We start from the raw sequence: 21,478 nt of genomic DNA, 5'->3' as shown, positions 1-21,478 counted from the left end.
TCCTTGTTTGCAAAAAATATAACTGTTAACATATTTCTGTCTACATAGCATCAGGAATGTGGGGAAAAGGGAGGTAATATGGCGCTGTCAGGCTAATAAATAGGAAATATAAATATATCTTAAAGTGCACTGGTGATAAAGTGAATAAAAATCAAGGTATATAAAACTTCATATGGTGAATCCTTAAAAAGTGTAAATATGTTTAAAGAATTTGATAAAAAATATGTATATATATATATAATATCGTGATAAATGAATAAGAAAATTAAGATATAAGTGATAAATTATTGAACATCAATTCAGTGTGTGATCTTAAAGGTGTATGTATGACTATATAAACAATAAATAAAGTGATGTTTTAAATATCCTCCATAAATAATTAAGGTGCTAATTAATCAGATATATATTGTGCTAGTGGGCCAAACAATAAATAGTTTTGTATGAGCCCCCATTCACACTAGGGCGACTCACGAGGCGACTTGTGTCGCCCCAGGTCGCCCCAGGTCGCTTGACATGACCAAACCAATGTAAATGAATCAGTGCCGTCTTAATTGCCGCTATTAAGGTCGCTCCGACTTCAGAAAAGGGTCCTGTACTACTTTCAGGCGACCAGTGATCCGACCTGTCCCATATACTTCAATGGGAGTCGCCTCCTTATCTTAATTGAAGCGACCTGTAATCCGACTTGTCATCCGACTTTGCTAAAAAATGGCAGTGAACAAGAAAAGAGCATAATTTTCTTGCAGGCATTAGCGGTCATTTTTTTAGGCAGGCATGTCATTTTTTGGATTTCGTTTCTGGGGGGTCTAAAAAGTGTCCCTGTCAAGTTTCAGCTCTGTAGCATGTCCAGAACCCCTAAAAAAAAAAACATTTTTCTTTTAATTTTTTGTAGTGTCTTTACCAGCTGTCTTTTATACTTGCAGGCATTCATCAGCGGTCATTTTTTTAGGCAGGCATGTCATTTTTTGGATTTTGTTTCTGGGGGGTCTACAAAGTGTCCCTGTCAAGTTTCAGCTCTGTAGCATGTCCAGAACCCCTAAAAAAAATCATTTTTCTTTTAATTTTTTGTAGTGTCTTACCAGCTGTCTTTTTTTCTTGCAGGCATTTAGCGGGCATTTTTTTAAGCAGGCATGTCATTTTTGGGATTTCGTTTCTGGGGGGTCTAAAAAGTGTCCCTGTCAAGAACCCCTAAAAAACAGCATTTTTACTATATTTTCAGGAATACGGCTTCTCTGCGGCTGGCTTTTTTTCTTGCAGGCATTTAGCGGGCATTTTTTTAGGCAGGCATGTCATTTTTTGGATTTCGTTTCTGGGGGGTCTAAAAAGTGTCCCTGTCAAGTTTCAGCTCTGTAGCATGTCCAGAACCCCTAAAAAAAAAACATTTTTCTTTTAATTTTTTGTAGTGTCTTTACCAGCTGTCTTTTATACTTGCAGGCATTCATCAGCGGTCATTTTTTTAGGCAGGCATGTCATTTTTTGGATTTCGTTTCTGGGGGGTCTACAAAGTGTCCCTGTCAAGTTTCAGCTCTGTAGCATGTCCAGAACCCCTAAAAAACAGCATTTTTACTATATTTTCAGGAATACGGCTTCTCTGCGGCTGGCTTTTTTTCTTGCAGGCATTTAGCGGGCATTTTTTTAGGCAGGCATGTCATTTTCTGGATTTAGTGTCTGGGGGGTCAAAAAAGTGTCCCTGTCAAGTTTCAGCTATGTAGCATGTCCAGAACCCCTAAAAAAAATCATTTTTCTTTTAATTTTTTGTAGTGTCTTACCAGCTGTCTTTTTTTCTTGCAGGCATTTAGCGGGCATTTTTTTAGGCAGGCATGTCATTTTTTATATTTAGTGTCTGGGGGGTCTAAAAAGTGTACCTGTCAATTTTCAGCTCTGTAGCATGTCCAGAACCCCTAAAAAACAGCATTTTTACTATATTTTCAGGAATACGGCTTCTCTGCGGCTGGCTTTTTTTCTTGCAGGCATTTAGCGGGCATTTTTTTAGGCAGGCATGTCATTTTCTGGATTTAGTGTCTGGGGGGTCAAAAAAGTGTCCCTGTCAAGTTTCAGCTATGTAGCATGTCCAGAACCCCTAAAAAAAATCATTTTTCTTATAATTTTTTGTAGTGTCTTACCAGCTGTCTTTTTTTCTTGCAGGCATTTAGCGGGCATTTTTTTAGGCAGGCATGTCATTTTTTTTATTTAGTGTCTGGGGGGTCTAAAAAGTGTACCTGTCAATTTTCAGCTCTGTAGCATGTCCAGAACCCCTAAAAAACAGCATTTTTACTATATTTTCAGGAATACGGCTTCTCTGCGGCTGGCTTTTTTTCTTGCAGACATTTTACGGGCATTTTTTGGGTGTCTTTGGAGGCATGTGCTTCTTAAAAATTATAGGAAAAAAGCTCTTTTTTTTTTTTTATGTTTCTGGACAGACAAACAAAGCTATGTGAGACACACAACACTGCACACATGGGAAAAAGGAAATATGTAAAAAAAAAAACACAGGAAAAGGAAATTAGGTCACAAGACATCAGATTGTGATTGGCCAAATAAAAAGTTGCCTCGCGATTAGGTCGCGTCAAAGTCGCGCTAAGTCGCGCCAAAGTCGCGTCAAAGTCGCGCTGGAAGCGACGCTACTTTAGTGGTAGCGGCAGTGTGAACCAGCACTGAATCTGTACACAATCAATTCATAAATAGTGTCCCAGCAATTTAAATAACATAAATAAATAAATAAATGTAAAGAGAATATATAGAAAAATTGTCCATATAAATAGCCAAATATTAAATGGTGCTGCAAATATAATTGAGTCCCAAGAAGGGTGATGAAGCAGGGATTTTAACAGGATAAAATGGATTACAGGACTTCCAGACTGATGGGGGTGCTCAATACAGGAATCAGTGCTCCCCTCCTATTACTCCCGCACTCACCAGATGGTGGTACCCCCACAGGGGTAATCAGCGTTTGGGGTGACTCTCAAAGGTCCCTCCGAAGGCTGGCTAGTAATCCACTTAATCCCGACTTCGTATGCCGTATCTTTCTCCAGGGGAAAATTGATGAGAAATCCCTCCTCTTAAAGTACTCCAATATATTTGAGAGATTGTTTATGGGGCCAATATGCCTTTACCAAGCATTGCATCTTTGAAGCAACAAGTGTCAGAAAATGGCCCTCCTTTTCAGACGGAAGTTCATTCCTTTGATCTGTCACCTCCTGTGTAACTCTAAACCAGTAACCTTCCGTTCCACGCCGGTGTCCTAAGGATGAGTCGGTAGTTGGGCTTTCTCTCATTAGCCGCTGATTTGTTCAGGATTGGCCGGTCTGAACAGATGCCTGTGGAATGGTGACAACATACGGTACCTAAAACTCTAGCTCTAGACTTTAAAAGTCTTTACAGGTTACTGGTTTAGAGTTACACAGGAGGTGACAGATCAAAGGAATGAACTTCCGTCTGAAAAGGAGGGCCATTTTCTGACACTTGTTGCTTCAAAGATGCAATGCTTGGTAAAGGCATATTGGCCCCATAAACAATCTCTCAAATATATTGGAGTACTTTAAGAGGAGGGATTTCTCATCAATTTTCCCCTGGAGAAAGATACGGCATACGAAGTCGGGATTAAGTGGATTACTAGCCAGCCTTCGGAGGGACCTTTGAGAGTCACCCCAAACGCTGATTACCCCTGTGGGGGTACCACCATCTGGTGAGTGCGGGAGTAATAGGAGGGGAGCACTGATTCCTGTATTGAGCACCCCCATCAGTCTGGAAGTCCTGTAATCCATTTTATCCTGTTAAAATCCCTGCTTCATCACCCTTCTTGGGACTCAATTATATTTGCAGCACCATTTAATATTTGGCTATTTATATGGACAATTTTTCTACATATTCTCTTTACATTTATTTATTTATTTATGTTATTTAAATTGCTGGGACACTATTTATGAATTGATTGTGTACAGATTTATACAAAACTATTTGTTTGGCCCACTAGCACAATATATATCTGATTAATTAGCACCTTAATTATTTATGGAGGATATTTAAAACATCACTTTATTTATTGTTTATATAGTCATACATACACCTTTAAGATCACACACTGAATTGATGTTCAATAATTTATCACTTATATCTTAATTTTCTTATTCATTTATCACGATATTATATATATATACATATTTTTTATCAAATTCTTTAAACATATTTACACTTTTTAAGGATTCACCATATGAAGTTTTATATACCTTGATTTTTATTCACTTTATCACCAGTGCACTTTAAGATATATTTATATTTCCTATTTATTAGCCTGACAGCGCCATATTACCTCCCTTTTCCCCACATTTACTAAATATAGTTATCTATATTTTTGAGGTAGGCTGCAGTCATTTATTTACTTAATTTCCTCCAATAGCGCGGAAACTTTCCCCCTATAGCATCAGGAATGTTACAATGGAATATAGATAGTTATAGGGTATAAATGGCATTATGGCAGATTGATCAAAATCCACTTCCTCTTGTGTGGGCATAGCAATCAAATGGGTTGTTGACTATAGATCGATCATTGTGATTGGAAAATAAATTGATTTTTTTTTATGTAAGTGTGTATGGCCATTATTAAGAAGCCATGGCACACAGCAAAACCCATTCTGGCAGTGCTGCAATTCAATAACACATACAGGTCCCCTAACCATCCCCCACCCTGTGACTGCATAGTAAAAGCAGATGCATCAGACTGAAGACCTCATTTCTCTGTCACTCTGCTCTCTCTAGTACATACTTTACTAAGGGAAAGTAGGTAAAGGTCCTCTTCCCTGGTACCATGGGTAAAAATAAGCATTTAATCCTTGGGGTGAAAGCCCCACTGCAAGAGTATTTTTTCCCCTTTACATAGAGTTTTAATGATATATTAATGAATGCAGAACTGCATGCAATAGTGTATTTTGTATGTGCATGCAGTTCAGCTTTAGGTCCCTTTCACACGGAGGTTCCGATTGGCTCCACCTGTCCGTTTTTAAGGTGGACCCAATCGGAACCCCCATTCTGCTCTATGGAGCAAAGGGTGTAAACAGACATGTGTCCGTTTACATCTGCTTACATACATTTTGCTAAAAACAGATGGATGGGGATCCTTTCCCTTTCCGTCTAGCTAGCAAATCGAATGGCAGTTAGGTGTAAATAGGCTGGTGGTCCGTTTACATCCAGCTGCTCATAGAGGAGACAAACCTGTCATCCATCTGCTCAGCGGGGATCAGCAGAGAGATACCCTGCTGAGCAAGCGGATCACAGCCACAGTCTACCCTCTGTGAAAGGGGCCTTAAAGTGATCCTTTCATAGAAAAACATTTGATAGCTACAATTGATAACCTACTTTTTGAGAATGCTAGTTGTCTGGCTGTCACAGTTGAGGCTTCAATGCTTTCCGAGTCTGAACTGGTACAAGTGTAGAGATAGGGAATTCTGACACCTGCTTGTTCCAGATCTGTAAATCAATTGTGCTGAATCTATACAGTAATCAAACTAGCATTTTCCAAAGAGGGTCAACTTAAAGTAGGACAGAGGGACAGAATTGAGTTCACAACACTGCACAAATATTCTCATAACCAAGCACTTTTGCCTATTTACTTTAGTTACTGTCAATTTACGTGGCTTTACATACATACTGTATATACTGTATATTGCACATTCATATCAGTCCCTTCCCTCAATTAGCTTACAATCTAAGGTCTCAAACCCACATTAAAACTAGTGATCGACCAATATCGGTTTTTCATTGCCGATACCGATATTTTGGCCAATGCATATCGGTATCGGCCGGTATTTTTGCACATTTAAAAAAAATGTTTTTTTGACAGGTACTTTTGTGGAGGGATCTGGGGATCTAAAAGACCCCAAACCCCTCCTCTGCACTTAAAAGCATTCAAAACGCCAAGTTTGGCTGTTTTGAATGCTATAATTTTTTTAATTTAATCTGGCACCAGACAGTACCCGGAAGTGATGTCACTCATGACATCACTTCTGTGTTTTTGCATGGAGACTTGGGCGGCCGTGCAGGCTGGTTACCCGGGTCTCGCGGTGGGACGGGAGACCTGGACGAGCCGCGGAAGGCGGCGGGAACGTCCCCTCCCGCTTCTTGGAATGAGAGCCTAGCAGCTTCTCAGCTGCATCGGTTGTCACTACAAGACAGCCGACCATCGGCTATGGACGCCGGTACCGGGGTCATGCCTCTAGCTGCAGGCATCACTGCGGTACAAGCACTTTCCCGAAATATCGGCATATATAGGTACCCTCCGGGGCCGATTCCGATAGATCGGGAAAAATGCATATCGGCCCTCGATATATCAGCTTTGCCGATAATCGGTTGATCCCTTATTAAACCATACACATACTAGGGCCAATTTAGACAGACACCAACCTACCAGCATGTCCTTTGAGTGCGAGAGTAAACCAGAGTACCCAGAGGAAACTCAATGCAGGTAGTAGTGGTTAGGATTCACAAACAGATGACCCTAGTGCTGCCAGGTGGAAGTGCTAACCACTTAGCCACTGTGTGATGCCCCATTTGAGCCTAGTATGTATAATTCATGCTAGGAAAAAAATAAAACCTTCAAAACCACGCCATCAGGCTTGCTTTTCTCACCAGTGTCTTTCATGACTGAAGTGTTGGTTTATAGAATTTAAAAAGTATTAAATTGCAATACATTTTGGTTAACAAGATTATACTTTTAACAATACACGTTTTATAGCTGACACTGACCTGGTAAGCGCATACTTCAATTGCTTTTTCAACCTGGTACCCAACTCTGTGACGATGTCTGCTTAGCACCTGTGAAATTTCCCACTGCTAGACTGACATTCTGAGCAGAGATGAGGGAATCAAAGTTAAAATCCAGCCCATCTGCATCCATTAATTCATTGCGAATGATGGTCTCCATGTCACATTCCAAGCTCCCACTGAAAATTTCCAGGTCCAAATCAGTTGGGAACTTTTCATGCACCGGAAGGCTCATGCCTGTGGAGTACAAGGGTCCTGAGAGTGTGTCTGAGAGGGCTTGCATAGAATGAGTGACTGAGGACTGGTGCTGGTGTTTGGACGAGTCTAAATTGTTGCTGTCATTTAAACCAATATTTATGCTGTTTGACAAGGCACGACTGCCACCAAGAAATGAGTTATGAGACTGGTGCTGGTGGTGGAGCAAGTTCTGATTAACCAGGCTTCCCCCTTGATTGGGCTGGGCTGCAAACGACATCATGGGGTCACTCCTCAGAATAATTCTACGAGAATTCTGAGCAGTGACTGCAGTACTGGCTTGGGACATGAGGGGGTCAGACTTCGTCATTAATATGTCACTATGGCTAAGTGAATCAGTGGTCAGCAGGTCCTGAAGAGACTGGTTGCTATAATGGTTTATGGAAGAAAATGTTGCTTGTTTGTTCTCTTGAATGGTTTGCATTGGAGACTGACGAAGAGACGTCAATGGGAAATTGAAGCTACTAGTGTTGTTGAAGCTACTGGATGGAGAGCCAAGGCTTGAGCCCTTAGTGCCATAAGTAAAGCTTGAACTTCTCTGCATGCCAACACTAGGAGATGACTGCTGTGACGGAGTGAGGGAAATGTCATCCAGCAAATCATCGATAAGATTCTCTGTTAGACCATCGTTTAAATTCATGGTTCCAGTCATATCCGTTATCCTTGGCAACTCCACTGTGGGTGGTTTTGTTATGGATGGAGACATACTGCCAGGGCTATACAACATAGGAGAAATAGGGGAATCATCATCCTGAACGTCATCAAGCTCAGTCGTTGCTGGAATTGGAGATAAACGACCACTTATTGTGCTGGCGTTAGAGTTTGTACGGGAACGGAAATCTGTCCAAGCATCCAACTCATCACTGCTACGCGATGTTGGGCTTCCTGGCCATTTCAGTTGTGATGGGCTATCTTCTGCAGCATCCTGGGACACCTGCATTGCTGCTTTTTTCTTTGCGGCTCTTCCACGGCTCTTAGTGTATTTGTTGCTGTTGTCCATTGACACTGCACGCCTCCTAGGGGCCTTCCCACCTTTCCCTCCTTCTGGATTGATCATCCACCAAGAGCTTTTTCCTGTGCCCTCGTTCTGTACTCGAATGAATCTGCTGTGCAGAGACAAGTTATGTCGTATTGAATTCTGAGGAAATAAGAAAAGACAAAGGACACATTAATCACATAGCAATGAAGCCAGCAGATACATAAAAATGTATGTAAAGACAATTTTAATGCTTTGGTTAGAGTCAGGAACATTTAGGTGGTTTGTCAGGTTATTATTGCTGTCTGTGTCCCCACCCAAAACATTTACCATATTTTTTTGGGACCAGTTTCATGGGTGTCAATGGAATGTAAAGTGAGGTGAAATGGGGACACTCATGAGACACTGGTTCTGAGCACAACTGTCTAAGAAGGGACTTTCCCTTTTGCTTCCTTCCCACTTCCTGTAACGTTCCAGAAAAAAAAAAAAAAAGAAGAATAAAATGTTATTTCCGCACACAAAAAGCAGACTTTTTTTCAATTTTCTATAGCAGGCTGACACTTTTTCTGCCCCCCCCCCCTTTTTTTAGGCCCCATTCTGTTAGCGTTACCGCCACCACGTTCAAATTCAATGCAGTTGTGACTTGCAGTAAGTGTCAATATGTAGTTAATGACACCCCAAACACAGGTCACAAAAGGCAGTGTGTTTGCTTGCACCAATTGCATGGTACCATGAGGTCTAGTTGCAGTAGGTTTCCAAACGTAGTTCATGCATTCTTTTGGTGCGGTGAAGTGCAATTTGAGCCCATTCAAAATGGCTGGGCTCAAATTGCACCTAACTAAGGCCTCTTTCACATGGCCGCTTCATTTTTTCCCCCCGCTCCAGCACCTTTTTTTTTTTCCACGGACACGGATGACACTTGTGTCATCCGCTCCGTATGTCCGCATATCATCCCATCCGTTTGCGGATGATATACGGACATAATGTATGTCTATGGGGATTGCGGATGTCAGCGGATGACACCGCTGACATCCGATTTTGCATCAGTTCCGTTTTTTAAATGGAAGAAAAAATAGGGTTCTGTTCCATTCCAAAAAATACGGAACAGAACTGAAAGGATGCAAATCGGATGTCAGCGGATGGTCATCTGCTGACATCCATTATGTCCGTATATCACCCGCAAACGGATGGGGTGATATACAGACATACGGAACGCCCGTGTGAAAGCGGCCTAAACCGCATGTGAATCACACAGCAATGCTTTGCACATTCCTGTGCGATTCCTAGTGTGAATTTTTTCTATTTAACACCTATTAACCTTTAGTTTGCCCTACTCATCCCAAATTAACTTCTGCTTATCTTCACCCCTATTTTCCTGCAGATTTTTTTTTAAAGCATCTCTGTTTTTATTTGTTTTGGAAAATTAAAAAAAAAAAAAAAGCCTTTATTTAATTTGCAAGTAACTTTGCATAGGCTTGTACCAGAATCCTAAATTAAAAAAAAAAAAAAAAAAAAAAAACTGACTAACCAGTTGGGCTCCAAAACAAATTTTTCTCTTTGTCGCATACATTTAAAAATCCTAATTTTTGGCAATAAAATGACAAACCCCCAGAACATTATATATTTTCTGAAAGCAGTTGCAATGTAGAATAAAAAGGTGATCGTTACAAATTTGTTTCATGTGATATCTGCATAACTGTTTATTAAAAAAAAAATATATAAAATGAATTTGAGTGCAAAACCATGCCACAGAATACCCAGTTTGGTTAAAACAGAAAAGACGAGGTTGCATCGAGTAAAGTTAAACCTAACATTCCATATTTTAAAATTGCATGCTCCCCAGGCAATCGCCAAATTTATGGTGCCCAAAAATCACCACAGGTGATGCTTTAAATGCCGTTACAGCTCATCAATTTAGAGTTGACTAGGCGCTCTTGTGCTAGAATTTTGTTCTCACTTTGATGTTCGGGGGGATAGGTCACATGTGTGGTGCGACCGCAGTTTACATACACGTACGCACCCTGGGCGTACATTTGCGCAGGGGTCTTGCCATTTTTTTACATTTTAATGTGCATTATTTTTTTTTACTTTTTGGTTTGTTTTTAGATGTATTTTTACATGATTGCTATCACAATGGGTTATTAAACCCCTATGTGATAGCATTGGGCAGGTGACAGGTACTCTTTTTGCAGACATTAGTGGGTCTAGAAGACCCCAATGTGACCCCCGCCCTTCACACCATCTAACCAAGCACAGATCGGCTTGGTTCGATGTGTCTCCTGGCTGTACTGGAAACCAGAAGTGACATCCTTGGGGTTGACGTGCACCGTGGGGCTGGCTGTGTGAAAGTGGTTGGCAGCTATGAAACTGCCGCATGACTTTAACTTTGGAGCTGGTCCTTGGCTCTACAAAACCCACACAAGCTGATGGCTGCTGAGCTGATGGCTAGCTTGAGATTTAAAGGTTCACTCTTTGGACGGACATACACACTAGTGCAATGCCAGACATCGCATGTGATTCACACTGCATTGCGGATCACATGCGATGTCTGTGCGCAATGCGAATGCAGCGATACAAATTGTAAGGCTGAATTTGCATCGAATTCTGGCCAAACTCGTGCAGGAGACTTTTCTTCATACCCATGCGATCAGATTCTGCAAATCGCGCTTCGTTTTGCGAACTGATTGTGGGGTGTGGTTCACATACACTCCGCAATCAGTTCACATGAACAGGCTGAGATTTTGATGTGGTGTGGATTTACAGCGAACTCACACCACATCTTGTGTGAACCGGCCCTAAAGGAGGAAAACTGCTTTTTTGCTTATGTATCACATAAAAATAAACTCCTATTTTGCAAGACTAATCAACAAAAGAAAGCCCTGTTTTTTCAATTAATGATGAGGTTATTGCGGAGTCAATAGATTTAAAAATTGCTCTGTTTTATAGGCGATATACAGGTGTGAAACCTGAAGTTAAAATTCTTTCATATAATAATTTGGGCATTAATGTACAATTAAATATGGGATGATTTTGGGCAAGTGCCAATACTGGAGCATAAACAGCTCCTTGGTTACTTTACTCTTCTCCACTGAACACTAATGCCTCGTTTCCACTGAGCGGATCGGTTCGGGTCAGTTCGGTACGGTACGCTAATTTGAGTGTTTCGATTATGAAAGTGGCCCATACAACCGAACCATTCCTGGTCCTCCTTCAGATGTAGGGCCATAGGAAATGGTACGGTACGGTTAGGGCGGAGCTACTGGCGTCACACGATACATTCCACTGATTGGCGGACAGGAAAACTTTAATGCTCACGTCAAATGAAAGCGCAAAACAAACACCTCATTTGGTGTAAACCCCACATGGTCCCTGGTGGCCCGACTTGCTGTGGAAACGCTCACCTGAATAGACCGGACCATTCTAACTAGGGCTGAACGATAGTCGATGTGCTATCGACTATCGTGCAGCAGGGGTGGGCGATATTCGCATCGCCGAGGATGCGATATTAATTAGGCAGGGAGAAGTCGGCGGGGGGGAGGACTCACAATTCAGCGCCAGCGGCAGGGAGAAGTCAGTCGGGACTCGGACTCACAGTTCAGCGCCAGCGGTGAGCAGCGCGCCGTGAGTAGCTGCACAGCTAGCCAATCACGTGTGCCTGCACACCTGATTGGTTCGCTCTGTGCCGCTACTCACGGCGTGATTGGTTCGCTGTGCCGCCGGTCAAGAGAACTAGCTGCAGGGCGGCAGACTCCACTGAACGTGTGGGCTGGAGTCTGGATGGATGATTGTCGAGTCAGGCTGAGGCTGTGTTCTTCTATCGGCTCCTCTCCTACCACCACTGTGAGTACCGACTGAGAGTGACTGTGCCTAATCCAGATTGTCATCCACATTACACTGACTGTCACTGAGTGTCAATAGTGCTGCCTGATAAATATATACCAATATTAACCCTGGCCAGCCCTGGCTGTATCTGACTGCAATTATAATAAGAAGAAGGCTGTGCTGCTGCCTGCATTGCAATACTCCATGTCCATGATTTCAATCCCAGCATCCCTACAGTAACATTAACCCTGGCTGCCCCAGTGCAGTATAACAATCAGAAGAAGGCTGCTGCAATACTCATCCCATTCCTACAGTAACATTAACCCTGGCTGTCCCAGCCGGTAATTGTTGACTTTAGCCTGGAATGACGGCTCTCTCAATATTGCAATATATATCGTTGGGAAAAAAATATCGCAATGTACTTTTTTCCCAATATCGTGCAGCCCTAATTCTAACCCTTCCAAACTGTACCGACCCGAACCGTTCCGCTCAGTGGAAACGAGGCATAAGGGTCAGATGTACTAACAAGGAGATTTTCTAAACAAACCAGAAAATATTCCTGTGCAATAACCTGCCTGAAGAATTCATTCCTGACCTTTCAGGTATAGCAGAAATATCACAATACTCAACATTTGGGAGCGTTGTTTGCTTTTATGAAGTTGTTTATGGGCTACATGTCTATCAACTTCAACAAAATGATCATAATTTTTTGGCTGCTTTTACAGCCCTGCTTGCTGTAGAACAAAGTATCTGGGGTGGCTTTTAACTACTGCACCGTTTACCTAACAGTTTTTCTACTGATTATAGCAGGAAGACCTAATTGCGGTCATATTTTTTTCTACTTTTCCGACACTGAGGGAGCTCAATTTAAGCAAATTGTCAAATAAATTTTTATAGAGACAAAGTAACTTCAAAATTAGACATTGGCACTGATAAGCATGAATCACCTATGAAACAGGTTATGTTTTGTTAATAACTGGTAGCGTGCACAGATCTGTACTTTTAAAAGATTTTAGACTTATTACTATGAATTTATAGCACCCTGAGCAATCAGGGGGGGGGGGGGGAAGCTTTCCCCCAAGATAATGAACTTGATTGTCACTATTTTCCCACTATTTAATTGCATTTTTGTTTAGCAAAACACTTTCATTACTATTTTAGTGTGCATAATTCATGTGCCTTCGTAGATATTTCTGAAATATGGAGCAGCTTGAAAAATAGGATTTTTGACTTACCGTAAAATCAATTTCTCTGATATTCATTGAGGGACACAGCTCCTGATCTTCTTAACCATTGGGTTATACTGCCTCCCTACAGGAGTAGGACACTAGGTAGAAAAAAAAAAGTATTTTTTCCACCTATGGGCAGTCCCAGGGGGTATACTCCCTCTCTCTGTTATAGGTACTCAGTTTTGTTTCAAGCAGTGTCAGAAGAATTACAACTCCACAGAGGGGTGGGTGCTGTTTCCGTCAATGAACATCAGAGAAATTAATTTTGGGGTAAGTCAAAGATCCCATTTTTTCTTTCGTTCATTGGCGGACACAGCTCCTGATCTTCTTAACCACTGTGACGTCCCAAAAGCAGTGTTAAACATGAGGGGTGGGAACAGAGATAAGAAAATCCCAAGGCGAACTATAGCCAACCAGGTAAACCAGGTCCTCTAAACAGCAGCCTGCAAAACCTTGCGGCCAAAAGAAGCATCTGCAGATGGCAACACATCCACGTTAAAGAACATTGTGAAAGTGTGCACCAAGGACCAGGTGGCCGCCTTGAAAAACCTGCATCAGCGACGCCAGACAGAAGGCCAGGGAGGCACTGAGCGCCCGAGTACCGTGCGCTTTGACAGGGAAAGGAGGAACCCGATCTCTGATGGAATAGGCTTGAAACCCCGTATGTCTGATCTATCTGGAAACGGTAGCAGAGGAAACAGACAACCCTTTCCGAGGCCCATTCGTAAGCACAAACATTGAGTCTGAGTTCCTAAAAGACTCTGTATCTGCAAGATACACCCTCAATTGCCCGAACTGAATCCAAGGCATGCAAAGCAATTTCCTTAGGATGTATTGGCCTGGGACACAGGGAAGGCAACAAAATGTCTTCATTCAAATGGAAATCAGAGACAACCTTTGGGAGGAACTACAGACAGGGGCAAAGAACCACCTTATCTCTGTGAATAACCAAGTAAGGTGAACGACAGGATAACGCTGCCAGTTGACACCCTGCACGCACAGGTGATAGCCACCAAAAAAGCCACCTTCTTAGACAGCGTAAGCAAGGTAATCTCCCGAAGATTGTCAAAGGGAGGCTTCTGGAGGAACGAAAGCACCAAGTTCCCAAGGTGGCAACAACTGACTAGGCAGAAAAAAAAACTGAGTACCTATAGCTGAGAGAGGGCGTATACTCCCTGGGACTGCCCATAGGCATAGCCAGACTTTTTTTTGCCTAGTGTCCTATTCCTGTAGGGGGCAGTATAACTCATTGGTTAAGAAGATCAGGAGCTGTGTCTGTCAATGAACGAAAGAGACATTTTTTTTAACCAGTTTGCTGCCCAGTACAGCCAAAAATGATCTTGCCAAAATTATTTATTGTATAAAAAAAACTTAAAGTGATAGTAGAAAAAAAGTTGGAGTTTGCTTCTTTTCTTTTTACGTGTACATGTTTTTGTATTTTTCTTGTTAACCATTTTGTCAGAGTATAGATCTAGGTTTGTTCTAATAATGTTGATACAAGCACCATTGTAAAACAAGAGTACAATAATGCAAATCTGAGGAAATTCAAGCAAAGTAAATGATAAAATAAAAAAAAACACATACAAAACCTTCTTTCTAAACAATCAATAATAAATCGATGAAAAAGCTTGCTTGGTCCTGCCCATTCTGCCTTCTAGAAGAAAAGTGAATGTTAAAGCAGAGCTCCACCTAAAAGGGGACGCTCTGCTTGTTCCCACCCTCTCCCCCTCCCCTTTTTGTTGGGGGAGCAGGTACATGGGTTTGACAGGTACTCACACCCACTTCTGGGTAAGATCGCCAATATACACATTTCTGGACCCTCTTTCTTCTAGGAGACAGAGAGGTCCCAGAAGACGGCAGGAGCATTCAGAAAGCGCAGCGTGACTTGGGCACGTGCAAGCTGTGAAACCAGAAGGCTTCACTTCCTGTTTCCCTTATTACAGATGCCAGCGCCTGCACCTGAAACCGATTAACGAATCAGCTAGGGGTACTGACATCGCGGGATCCCTGGAAAGTTAAGTGTCCTTATATTAAAAGTCAGCAGCTACAGTATTTGTACAGTATTTTTTTTTTTTTTTTTTACAGACTGGAACTCCTCTTTAACGTGTAACATCAGCTGCGCATATCTGGATCTACTTATTTTGACATGTGGTTTTCACTGAAGTTTGCCTCTACTCATGGACCTTCTTGGTATATGCTTACTTGAATTTCCCTGGATTGTGACAGGTTTATTTAGTAACACTATGCATTATGAATTACCTAAAAATGTTATTAATGAACTCTTTGCTCCCATTTTCAAATATTTTGCAAAGCATGAATGTTTGACAAGTTGGTCAAAAACAACACACAGTACCTTATAGAGTATTAAAATTACACATACTCTAGTTATTATACACCCCAAAGGAAACAGTTGTAGGAATAAATCAAAGTTGACTTTTTAGGTATAACAAGTTTCTAATGCGAAGTCTACTGGATCCTGGTTATTACTCTGTATAACAGCTGTCAATTTGGTAACATATGCATACTTTTTCCAGTAGACATGAACATGTGGTAGCAATTTATCATTCTGAAACAATGGCAACTTAAAAAAAAAAAAAAAAAAAAAAAAAAAAATAGAAAATGGGATTTTTGCATTTACCATAAAATCCATTTCTCTGAGTTAAATCGACAGACACAGCGCACTCCATAAATCATAACTCCTAGGTTATATTGCCTCCTCCAGGAGGAGGACTAGGCAGAACAAAAAACACCTTGCTACGCCCATGGGCCGTTCTCAGCTTGGTATACAACCCCCCTCTCTGCTCTAGGTAATCAGTTTAGTAGCAAGCAGTATTAGAAGTATCAGAACGCCATAGAGGGGTGGGGTGCTGTGTCCGCCGATGAACTCAGAGAAATGGATTTTATGGTAAGTACAAAAATCCAATTTTCTCTTTCGTTCATCGACGGACACATCGCTCCATAAATCAAAACTAGTGGGACGTCCAAAAGCAGTGCCAAGAGAAAAATGAGGAGTAAGGAAATAACGCAAGGCTAAACATAAGAGCCCTTAACCAGGACACAGGAGCCCCGTCTGAAAAATAAAAGTTTAAGAGGAGCTGTTCCCTCTTTAGGGGTGTTTTTATTTAAACAGCAACCTGCATAACTTTGTGGCCAAAAGAAGCATCCGCAGATGCCAAAAAATCTACCTTATAGAATTTTGTGAAGGTATACACCGACGACCAAGTGGCTGCATTGCAAACTTGCGATATTGATGCAGGATGATGGAAGGCCCAAGAAGCACTCAGTGCCCGAGTAGAATGCGCCGTGACCGGGAAGGTGGAACCTGACCTTTAAGGGAATAGGCCTGAGTCTCAGTCTGTCTGACCCATCTGGAGATGGTAGCTGAAGAAGCCGCCAGCCCTTTTCTCGGTCCGTCCATACCCACAAAAACAAGTCTGACCTTCGAAAGGACTTAGTAGCTGCCACATACCCCTGAATCGCATGAACCACATCCAAGGTATGCAAAGCAAATTCCTTGGGGAGGAGCCGGCTTGGGACACAAGGAAGGTAACACAATGTCCGCATTCAAATGGGAGTCAGAGACAACTTTGGGCAGGAATGATGGACAGGGACGAAGAAATCCTTTATCCCTAAGGGCCACCAAATAGGGACTGCGACAGGATAATGCCAATTCTGATACCCTGCGGGCCGGGGTAATAGCCACTAAGAATGTCACCTTCTGGGATAACGTAGGCAAGGGAATCTCCCGAATATTCTCAAGGAGGTTTCTTGAGAACCAAAAGTACTAAATTTGAATCCTATGGCGGGGAAAAAGACCGTACAGGTGGAGCCACATGTCGAACCCCCTGAAAAAAGGTACGAATTAAAAAGAGTGCGTGGTTAGGGAGTCGCTGAAAGAAGATTGCCAGGGCAGACACCTGGCCCTTGACGGTACTCAATCCAGTAGAAAACATAATACAATGACCATGTATTTTCTAAAAAGAACATTTACTCAAAATTCAATCTAAACAATTCGGGTCCTTTCACACTGTCCTGTTTTTTTCCTTGCTTACAGTGGGAACCCTCCACTGGCAGAATACACTGATCAGCGCTGCAGCCGATTGCTACATGCGCTGGTCAAGCACATGTTTTCCAGTGATCATTAGATCGATTCTTTTCAAACTGGAACGGCAATAGATGGATCAAAATTCAGCCAGTTCAGCAGGGACAGCCCAAATTTCAATCCATCGATGGCCAGCTTTACTCACAGTGCTTGCCCAGCTACGTCAACCCTCCCTGCACGGCTTTTATATAGCGTGAAGGTGAATACTAAGAGTCACACTTTTGAGAGAGCGACTTGACTTGGCTGGTGACATGACATCCAAGATGGTGGCACCAGCAGCCTCAAGGATATTGGGTGGTCTGCGCAAGAGGACTTAACAGGTAAGATTCATAGGTTTATTTTGCTTGGGGCTTGTTTTTCAGCCTGCTATATTCTTACCAGCACTATTTTACATGACTGCTAATTACCCACGTTTCCCGATCATAGCGCTGTGCATATTGTGAGCTCAGGGTGTATTTTTCTGTGGTGCTTGTAGTGGTAATATAACTATGGCTTTATTTTTCGGAATTAAAGTTATTGGAATCGTCAAACTATGATTCTGTCTGGGATACTAAAACCCAACTATTCTTGAATCACAAGGGCAAATAAGCTTTTAAAATATAAAAGACTATTTCATTCTTAATCTGTGGCAACATGCAGTGACTTCCAGTCAGGTTCATGGTTTCTAGTGGCTTTATAGGGAATCCAAGCTGACCACAATTTTAATGCTAACCACAGTCTGGCGCACAGCAGTCCTTTCATCCTCCAAAAAACAATTATTTTCAAAAGGCAATAATATTAATAAACTCAAACCCTTAAATGATAATTTTGTTTCCAACAGTCATAAGATTTAGAATTGCTTTTGACAAGTACACATTTGTAAAAGCTTTCACCTTCAGAATAGATGGTTTTCAGGATCAGAAGGAAAAAAACAAAAAAAAAAAAAAAAAAACACACTAAACCGAGAAGCACCAAAGAAAACATTGTGTGTCTGCTTTCCAGGACCGCCATTGGAAATATTGTAAACATATGAAGAAGCTGGTAAGGAGAGCACATTTCAGGACCTTAACAGCTGTTTGCAGTCTGTGCCCGCTGGACAGCTTTTCAGAACATTCCATTCTGCAAACAGTCGCACATTCAATTCTGGCATATACTGAAGGCCATTTATAGTTTAGCCTGAGACTTCTATATATATATTAAAAAGAAAAGTCCTAGAATGCCTTTGGGGTGTGTAAAGAACATCCTATCTGCAAACATATTTATTCTCCAACAGCCCCTATTGTAGATTACATCAGCATTAAAGCCCTACTCAATCCAAAACTTTTTTTTTTTTTTTTTAGATACGATGGATGGTTAGAAACTCTGTCAATGTTTTATTGTCATCTGTGAGACAGTTTAGGAAGTTAAGTTAAGGAAAATCTCTACTTCATGTAATTGCGATACATGTGGAAGGAAGTGAAAATCCCCCCAGTAGGGATACATAGCAAAGTAAACAGTAAACCATTTATTTTACTGATCCAGCCACAATAATGCTAATTGGTTGCTATGAAAAATATCCAGCAGTGTGGGCAACATATTTAACTAGAATTTAAAAAAAAAAAAAAAAAAAACCTATGGGTTTCTATTTTTTTCCCCCAGTTATACTTACCTAGGTGGATGCAGCATCAGACCGATGCCACATCGGACCTTGTGCGCCTCTACACTGAGAGCCGAGCAATCGAACAACGCCGATCGCTCGGTTCTGATAGCTCCCGAACAGAGAGCTGCTGACCGTCAGTCACAGCTCTCCGTCCTCCTTGCTCACAGGAGCGCTGGGCTGTGGAGGGGCAGGGAGCAGCCGGCTCAGGCTCTCAGCGGCTCACTGAGAGGCTGAGCCAGGTGTCGTTCCAGACACCTGGCGGATCATAGATGTACAGCCAAACCAGCTTTGGCTGTACATCTCCTTTAATACATTTAAAAAGGCATGAAAAATGTATGGTGTTGAAACTGCACTTCACAAAAAAAATCCACAGAAGGTGCGAGTGTACCCTAAGACCCTGTTCACAGTGACCCGTGTTTTACTGCACTAAAAGAACACAGTTTACCACAAGGACACATAGAAAACAAATCGCTTTCTGTGTGTCCTCTTCACACCAGGACGTTGGCATCATGTGCACTGCAGTGGCTTAAAAAATGGCACACGTAATCATTTTAACGCAGCACAGTGCACATCAACATTCATCCTTCCATGGCCTCTTCCTGCCCTTTACTGCCATATGTCAGAGTCATCCCATCTTCATAGGATGCGGTCTTGCTCCTCCATCCAATCCTTTTGGACGAATGTTGTGGTGGATATCAATAATAGTGTGCAAGTCGGCCCTCAAATTGGATCCAACAATATTACTACTAAGGTTTTTGAAGACCCTACTTTAGGGTGACTTGTTTAGGTTGTTTATAGGTTATATCTCCTATTCACGTAGGGAGATACTCCTTCGCTGGAACTCCTACTAATCGACCTACTGTAGCCTCAGGGCTACCACTGTTTAAGCTTACCTATATTAACAGAAACTGGCCAAAAAATTTGATAAAATACGGCCTGCATGGATAGGCTCCTGGGGCTCAGATGGCGATTCTCCTTCACTACCTTGATGTGTGTCTTAGCACTTTCACAGCAGTGATGTACTTAACTCTTGAGGTTCTCTCCCCCATTCCTATCCCTATACCCCTACATCTAACCTGCTCCCCCTTCCTCTTCCCCCCACCCGCCACATTTATTCCCCCTAACCTCATCTTGTTGTATCCCTTGTTACTATAATACTTAGGATTACTTATGAGTGACTTCCCTTTGGTGGTCTGATATCTGATTATGGTTAACATGCCTGCCGTTTGGTGTGATGATAGCAGATTTTGTATTGGGTAGCTGCTAGGTTTATGAAGTTACAACTGAGACTACCACTCCTGTAATAGCAGATACTGGATGTGCTTTGTATGTTGCAAATTTCTGTTATTGACATATACAGTATATCAATTAAGCCTTTCTTTGTAAAAGAAATAAAAAAAAAAAAACTATGCACATCAACACAATGCAAATCTATTGAGGGAAAAAAAAACAAGCACACACATTATGGTGTCCTTTACAAGTATCCATAGAAACTTAATGCACATAAAAATGTGCATCCATTTTTCAAGCATTTTCATGCACATTTATCCATGAACAGGCCCTAAGCGCTCTTTGCAGTACCCTTGCTCCGTATCACTATACTTTTTTAAAGCTGAACTTCAGGAAACAAGTAAAACATTCACCATAAGTGCTACGATATATGTACATGTAAATGTTTCTAATGTTTTACAAAACTCAGGTTTACCTTGGAAATCATGGACATCGCTGCCACTGAAAAATATCTGCTATAGTTAGGCATAGGACAGTTGTATCATGAAGGTAGATACATCACATCTGCTCTCGGTGCTGCTCCGCAAAGAGAAACTACAATTCCCATCATGCAAAGGGAAGTGCAGTTGTGAAAAGGCAGAACATGAGCAGGATTGGGCAGGTAAATGATAAAGTAAACATGTACTCATCTGCAAAGAATGCCAATCGCACAGGTGACAGACCTGGAGTCACAATTAAGTCGCCGCTCACTGCAAATATACTTCAATGGGGATGTTAAATGAGTGGCTCACAGGAATAGTGGCCCAGGATTTAGAAAATAGAACATGAATTTTGCCCATACTGCACTACTTTGAAAAACGCATGAGACACTTTTTGTAAAATCTATGTATGATCTGCCTCTGCCAATCGTTCAGCGTTTCTGAATTCCAGGGTGAGTTGTCCGCTCAAAAAGAAAGCTAGAAGCACACTGGATTTCTGGCAGATCAACGTTTTTTTTTTTAATTTTTTTTTATTACAGCATTGTCATAGGGGTAAAAATGAGCACATACACACGCATTGCAGATTTTTTTTTTTTCTATTGTACTCTGACAGGTTTTATTTGCCTAATACAGACAGATTTTTGGGTTTTCAACAGCATGAAAGACTAGATCTTGAAAATCCAGTTTGATGGGATTTTGGTTGTTGGCTATAAAACGTGTTGGTGTAAAACTATAATTTTATATCTATAAAGATGTGTCAGCTTAGCCATTTCAAATGTCATCACCGTGTTTACAGTTGCAGCCACCCAGCACACCTTTGACTAATCAATAATACATGAAGCTAATTAAGTAAATTAAGCGAGCAGGTGGTAAAATGTAACAAATGCATTGATTGGCTGTCATACCAGGGGCTTGGTATCTTTTATCCCACTTTGAAGAACTGGAGAAATTATTAATTTCTCTTGCATATGGATTACGTGTATGCATCCAAACGTTAAGCAGCGTTTTATA

At 41.6% G+C, this 21,478-nt stretch overlaps 1 protein-coding gene across 1 annotated transcript in view; it reads right to left on the bottom strand.

Annotated features, from left to right (window-relative positions):
• The window catches only part of FOXO3 (forkhead box O3), a 140,471-nt gene that overhangs the window by 8,913 nt on the left and 110,080 nt on the right, over positions 1 to 21,478 (bottom strand). Inside the window, exon 2 of the mRNA XM_082248832.1 lies at positions 6,739 to 8,149. Within this exon, the coding sequence (XP_082104958.1) occupies positions 6,767 to 8,149 (1,383 nt within the window). The 3' untranslated portion in view covers positions 6,739 to 6,766. The remainder of the gene's footprint in view (positions 1 to 6,738; positions 8,150 to 21,478) is intronic.

Source organism: Pelophylax lessonae (assembly GCF_965119305.1).
Source record: "Pelophylax lessonae genome assembly, chromosome: 3".
NCBI classification, from domain to species: domain Eukaryota; kingdom Metazoa; phylum Chordata; class Amphibia; order Anura; family Ranidae; genus Pelophylax; species Pelophylax lessonae.
Note: the sequence above shows the minus strand (reverse complement) of the source record. Positions and strands in the feature narration are given on the sequence as shown.